The 6,944-nt window shown below is 25.2% G+C and overlaps 1 protein-coding gene across 17 annotated transcripts in view; it reads left to right on the forward strand.

Moving 5' to 3' along the window:
- LOC107451625 (telomerase protein component 1) overlaps positions 1-6,944 on the forward strand; it is a 275,001-nt gene that overhangs the window by 111,396 nt on the left and 156,661 nt on the right. For all 17 annotated transcript variants that reach the window (XM_021147098.3, XM_043040343.2, XM_021147105.3 and 14 more), the window contains one exon: positions 6,460-6,537. In XM_021147098.3, the coding sequence (XP_021002757.2) occupies positions 6,460-6,537 (78 nt within the window). The remainder of the gene's footprint in view (positions 1-6,459; positions 6,538-6,944) is intronic.

Here is a 6,944-nt window from a genome sequence, read left to right on the forward strand (position 1 = left end):
ATGGTTCCAGTAATTATTCAAAATAATAAAAAGAAAATTAATTTTTTGCATTTCTACTAATTTTTATTATTAAATTGGTAACAAAATATTTTTAAAAAAATAACTATTTTTAAATAAACTGAAACCTATTCAATTGAAATAAGTTTTCAGTAATTATTATCAGTAATTATTTGTGGAAATAATTTTTAAAAATAAAGTTGTGAATTTAAATGTTTTTCAATGCAACTTTCAAATACTTTTACTTTAAATATTTTTTGAAAAATCACTTAGTTATTAAAATTTTCATTTTGTTTCATCTAAACGTTGTTACCATAGACAATTAGAGCAACTGTTTGAAGATAAGAAAGTAAGTCATAATCAGCAAATACAGTCTTCTATCAGAAATTGATTCAAAAGTAAATTGTCCTTTCATTTTTCAAAAAATAATATAGAAAAACATTGAAAATCTATGCCATTTAAATTATAAATTAAGAAATTCACATAAAAAGGATAAAAAAATTAAGATATTAGCAAAGTTACATTACATTAATTATATTAGCTACGTAAATTTTATTCAGTGTTGTTTTAAAAGTGAAAAATGTTTTGCCAACTTATCAAGCTTAATATTGTCAGCAATATCTTTTTCTGCTTTGAGTAAAAGCTGCGAATTTAGGCGTTCACCAGTATTGTTGTTCGTAGATGGTTTTTAATCAATTTCAACTTGCTGAAAATTCTTTCATTTGTCGCAACTGCCACTGGTGCGGTTAATGGCATAATTATAAAATTTTTAAGGTTTTTTTTACTGACAATTAACTGAAAGAAATGGAAAACTGTTATCTTTAGTCAAAAAGATAATTTAAAAAACATTAAATACATAAGAAATAACTTCAACACAGTAGCAATATATATAAAAAGAATTATTTATAAATAAAAGAAAAACTGAAACTTTTCAATTTTTAAACACATCACATTTTCAATAAAATGTGAATTGAGGATCACATATATGTTTACTATTTTCCATAGAAAATACCAAATTTTGTTGTGATGATTAATTGTTCTAAAGATATGAATTGATCCTTGAACAATTTATTTTAAGTTAAAAACAATGTAATACAAATAATAATCCAATCATCATATAAATTAAAATTATGAACTGAAGCGTAGTTAACAAATTAAATGTTTTTAAAAAAATGTTTATAGTCATTTGGAGTTAGTAAAAAAATTCATAGAAGAAAAATAGCTTTTATCAATTGAAAATATAAATTATTTAATAATTTGTGTTATTTAAACAGAATTTAACAATTTAAATAAGATATTTTGAATAATAAAGTATCCTATTTTATAAGTACTCTTATGTGTAGTTTTTTTCCCAATATGTTGAAAGTAAAAGAAAAAAAAAATAGGTTGCATCACCGGCACGATCATATAATTTAAAATGTTTTAATTTTTTAAAAAAGACTCATGTAAGTTCATCACTTTCTTTAAAAGACTACTTAAACCTCTAATTAAGAGTTAATATAATTCAGAGAATTAATATCTGAATTTTATGGTACATTATTAGCTAACTAAAAAATAAGGTCACTAAAATTGTTTAAACTTAAGAATGTGTCTTGGAAATAATAATACAAGAGAAATGGTTCTTGAGATTTTGGCTTGTATTATCGGTTATCTTGCTTCGAATTATCACAAATTGTTACTCTTGGAGGGGGAACAAAACTAAATTTGGGAACACATTTCACAGCAAAATTTGCCGAGTTGGGTCCAGGACAAATTCCCAAAATTAATTAAACTCAGATAAAATTGAAATCTGATTAAGTCTCATCACTGATAAAATATCTGACAATTAAAGAATTTCGGCAAAGTTGAGATCTTGACTTGTATTGTAGGTCATCTTTCTTCGAATTATCATAAATAGTTGCTCTTGGAGGAGAATAAAAAACTGAATTGGAAAACTCACATTTCACAGCAAGATTTGCCGAGTCAGATCTGGGACATAATCCCAAAATGGACAAAACGCGGATACCATTGAAATCCATTTAAATCTCATCACCGATGAAATATCCGACAATGAAAGAATTTTGGCTTGTATTATCGATCATCTTACTTCGAATTATCATAAGTGGTTACTCTTGCAGTGAAAAAAAAAAACTCAATTGGAAAACTCACATTTCAGAGCAAGATTTGCAGAGTCGGGTCCGTGATGAAATCGCAATATTGGCAAAATACTGAGAATGTTTAAATCTATTTCGATCAAGCTTGCAACACAAAGAGAAGGCAAGCCCCAGCTTAGAGATTTGGGCTGATTCGAGACTATGATTGAACCTACGCATATAAATACACCTTAAGCAGTTTTTATCTCCTTCTCAAAACGTAATCTAACAATCGTAATCTGTTCATCTTGTACAACTAATGCTAAAGAAAGGAAAAGAAAAAAAATGCCGTCTCAACTTGAATTTGCCGACTGAATGAAATCGTTGGGGGTGAGACACCCCTCTCAACCCCTCTCTCCGTTGATGATGGGCCTGCTAACTTCCCAGAATAAGTGGTAGCCAATTAACAATTGAAGTTAAACTTTATTAGTTTAATTTTGCTTGCACTTAAAAACTTTTCTGTTTAATTAATAGGTTTCATATATATGTTGGAGCAAGGTGGTGTTTAGTGATGGTTGAGAGATAGAACAATTAATGTTAAAGCTTAGACATTATAGCAATATATTATAAATATGTTATACTTTATATATTAGCTTCTGTATTGGAGAGCTACACCATGTATATATCATATATATTTACTTTGTTGGTATGTAGTAGTGGAAACTATTCAAAATTTAATTAATTAAATCAATAATAAAGTGTTAAATCATTAAATTTACTGTTACTCTCTAAAGATTCAAATAAAAATGAATAAATAAGCAATCAAATAAGCTGGGAGGTTGGCTATCTATATGTTCTAAATTATCATTCTTAACTGAAATATCAAATGACTATACAAGAGTCCGTTTCACGTGATTTCATTGTCTATCTTTTTTTTGGCAGCTACTGGAAAGCTCAAAAAAATTTTGCCACAGGATTGAAGTGAAAAGATAAAAACTTCATTGATTTAAAAAAAATATGAAGATGATAATAAAAGTAGGCATGTTTTGAGTGTTCAAAAACGAGAATGGACGTCTATTTTTGAATGTGCAAAACATGTCTACCTTTATTTCTATCTTTATGTTTTTTGAAGCCTGTGAAGTTTTTATCATTTATACTGTTTTACATTTTTGTCTGTATCATTGTTGTCATAAGAATTTTTTAAATTAAAAAAAAAATGCATTGCTTTTAAGGCAAATGAAATATTTTTATTTTAAGATTACAGAAAAATTATTTATTTAAATTGTATTAATAATATTAATGTCTAGTAATATAAAACATAATTTATAGTTACTTTTATTTTTCATTTATAGTTCAAATTTATAGTTGCTTTTTTTAACTAGTCATTTTTGCTAGTATACTTACTAATTTTATCGTGATGAAATATTAATTAGTAGATGTTTTGAATTCAGAATTCAAATCAAAACAAAACAGGTCATTAATAATAATTGCAGAAAGAATGACCCTGCAGATGGTAGGGAAGAAATAATATCCTGTCTTTTCAATGTAACAAATATCGCCATATAAAATAATTTATTTGTATTAAACTCTATGAAATTTTAAGCTTCTAAAAGAGACACTCATTTACTATACAATCTTTTATACATAAGAAGAAAATAAAAGGATATAATTAACTATGAATATTCATAATTTATTCTACGCCCTCACTAATCTAGACAATTGTTTGCATTAAAAAAAAAGATTGGGGGGAAAATCTTTTGGTGTTCCTTGTGATTTCAATTTCAGCTTCTTTTTTTTATTTATTGATTACGGTTTTGTTTATTCCTTATTTTTTTCCTTTGGTTGTTTAGTTTTAGTCTCTTAAAGTTTATATCCATTTATGTAGTGCACACCTTACATATGAAAGCGTAAATTTAATATTGCTTAGGAAATACTGTTTTCAGCAGGACTTATCCTTATATGCCCAGCCAGGCATGTAAATATTTTTTGATATCGTTAAATACTGATTAAATCTTCCCTCAAATTGTGATGAAATCCATGGAAGGGGCGAATCAAGAGCACCGAATGGAAAATTAATAAATAAAATCAACTGTATTTGATAAGGGCTAAATATTACTAAATTTAATTATCTAAATAAGATTTATTAAGCAAAATTTTATATTTTTTTACTTCTCTAGTAATGCTGATTTTTATAAAAAAAATTTTTTATAATTACATCATTTAAATGCGCACATTTAGTGAATTCTAATCTAGTACTTGATACATTTTGAATAATTTGATTGGTATGTGCATAAATGTCAGTCATCATAATTTTCGAAAAATCAAATTAAATAATTGTCTTCTTTTTTATATCTATTTTTAAATAAATACTTTTGTTTTAAAATGCCTTTCTTCTTAATTTGAAATATTTTATTTTTGAATTGCTATTGCGCTTCTAAATGTCAATGAAAATGATATAAAAATTGCTGTCTTTTAAAATTAAGTTTTGTTATATCTTTTGTTATATTTAAAGAATGATAATAATACATAAAAAATGAAGTTTCCTTCTTTTAGAAACTATAAAAGTCTATAATTTAATCCCATGCTGTCCGACAACTGCATTTTAAAATCTATTTTTCACTTCAAATCTGAACTAACTCTAATGACTATAGAGCAAGAAATAATAAAATAATTTATGGAATCTGAAGTACTTAAAATGTTGCCCAATCATTTTGCTAAATCTTCAAGAAGAATGATTTTAGTCTAGGTTGTTTCCTATATCAAAGCATTTAATAAGAGCTGAAATGTATGTTTAGTGTTAAATATAAGTATATATAATATTTTACATGTTATAAGAGTCTCTATATTATAATAACTCTTATAATATTTACATGTTATAAGAGTTATTAAGAGTCTTTTTTTCACATTCAAAATATGTATTTGCTTTTTAAGTCGAATAACTACTTTAAATTCTATAATATATTTTTTTCAAAATTATAAAATTTATTTTTAGGTGCTAGTACCAAAAAGCCAACAAAAAAACTTAAAATTAAACTTATAAATCCAGTTTTATTTGCTTCATATTTATTTGTTTCTACAAAATTCTCATTTGATTTACTTGGAACTGAACGAAATAACTATTTGATCTGCTACAAAACTACTATTAAAACTATCGTGTACTTAGTTATGCATTTAGATAATATATTACTAGATTTGTGTTTTTAGTGTATATATTTGTCTAGTCTGCTGGAAGGAGAATCGTTTCAGATGGTTCTCATATCAGATAATGAAACGGATTTTCCTCTACTGACAATCAAATCAAAGAAATCAGTCAAGTTCTGTGATATGTATTAGAACTCTTAATTCTGTACATTCTAAATTTTGTCATACTTGGCAATAAGAGCAACAAAGAATGACTTGAGATAGACTCAGACTTGATAATTTAGAGTACCAAGTTACTAGTTTTATGGCTAGAGATATGGGTTAGGCATTTACAATATAAACAGAGTAATTATCTTTGCCCTGGATAAATACCTAAAATCAGGTTTTTTATAGTTTTATTTGATGTGAAAACATAATTAATTCATATAAGTAAACTTACAACTGTTACAAAAAATATTTGAAAACATTAAATTACCATGAGGAAGAGCTTTATTTATTTAGACATTATTGTATTTTAAGTATTAGCAGAAGGTTTAGATAGTTTAGTAAATGACAGAGAATATATTTAAAATTTATTAAATTTGTCTAAATTGAGTTTTTAAACAGGTTACGTAAGTAACAAGTCTCAGGTTTGCATTGCAAGTGAGCCGTTATTTATTTGTTACAAGCACAGACTGTGAATTCATGTTATTTTACTCAAATGCAAAATTATTATACCTGTTGTAATGTGTTTTTATCATAACTGTTAATGTTTGTTACGATTTTAGTTAATATATTAAGCAAGTAAATATATTACCTAGATAAAATTACAAATAAATCTAATTATTCATGGAAAAAACTCCTTTAGTTTTGAAACATTAGATTAACTAAATTTTTACTCAGTTAGTATAAGAAAAATAGTTAAATTACTCAAACCTTACTTTTGTTCACTTTTTACGAGAGCATGACAAGTATACTTGCCACCTGTTTTGCAATTGCTAAAAATGTAAAATGATAACTTATAAGTCATTTCTTTTAATAATTTATTTTTAATTATGTAACATAGAACAGAATAAAATAATTTCTTTGAGACTAATTATTGTAAACACAATTGCTAAACCTATATCTCATGAAAAGTTTCTCTGAAAATTTATTTATTTTATTAATTAATTTATTCAAGTACAATATTTTTATAGGTTTTCCAAATATAATTTGTATATTTCATGATTGTGGCCAAATATTTATTGTTTGAAGTTTTAATATTTTTTAGTGGACTCAAAGAGAAGTAGAAGGTTTGGAAGAAATTTTAAGCTTTTATCTAAAACAGCAAGTTATTTTATCTGAAAAGGTAAGTTTTTTTTAAAATAATATTTGTTTTGATTACTTCTATTATAAAACTTTTACTGAAATAGGATCTATTCTGACTTTAAGAAAGTGATAAAATTGTATATTTTTTATAAATGGAAACCATGGGTATTCTAGACGATAAAAAATATATTAATAAAGTAGAGCTAATTTATTTATTAAGGGAATGAACTAATGCCTTAAGATTCTTTTTAAATTGATTTAGTTAGTGCTATTCACAATTTTTGAACTCTTAGCCTTGTATAACATTTTTATAGAAAATTAATGAATTACTTTACTTTTTTTTAAATCTCTTTTTTATCATTTCAACTAATATTTTCTTTGTGTGTCTTTTGTAAAAATGCAATAATTTTTTTATTTTTTTTATTTACTGAAATGGAAATAAATTAT

The sequence above is a fragment of the Parasteatoda tepidariorum genome, chromosome X1 (assembly GCF_043381705.1).
Source record: "Parasteatoda tepidariorum isolate YZ-2023 chromosome X1, CAS_Ptep_4.0, whole genome shotgun sequence".
Lineage (NCBI taxonomy): Eukaryota > Metazoa > Arthropoda > Arachnida > Araneae > Theridiidae > Parasteatoda > Parasteatoda tepidariorum.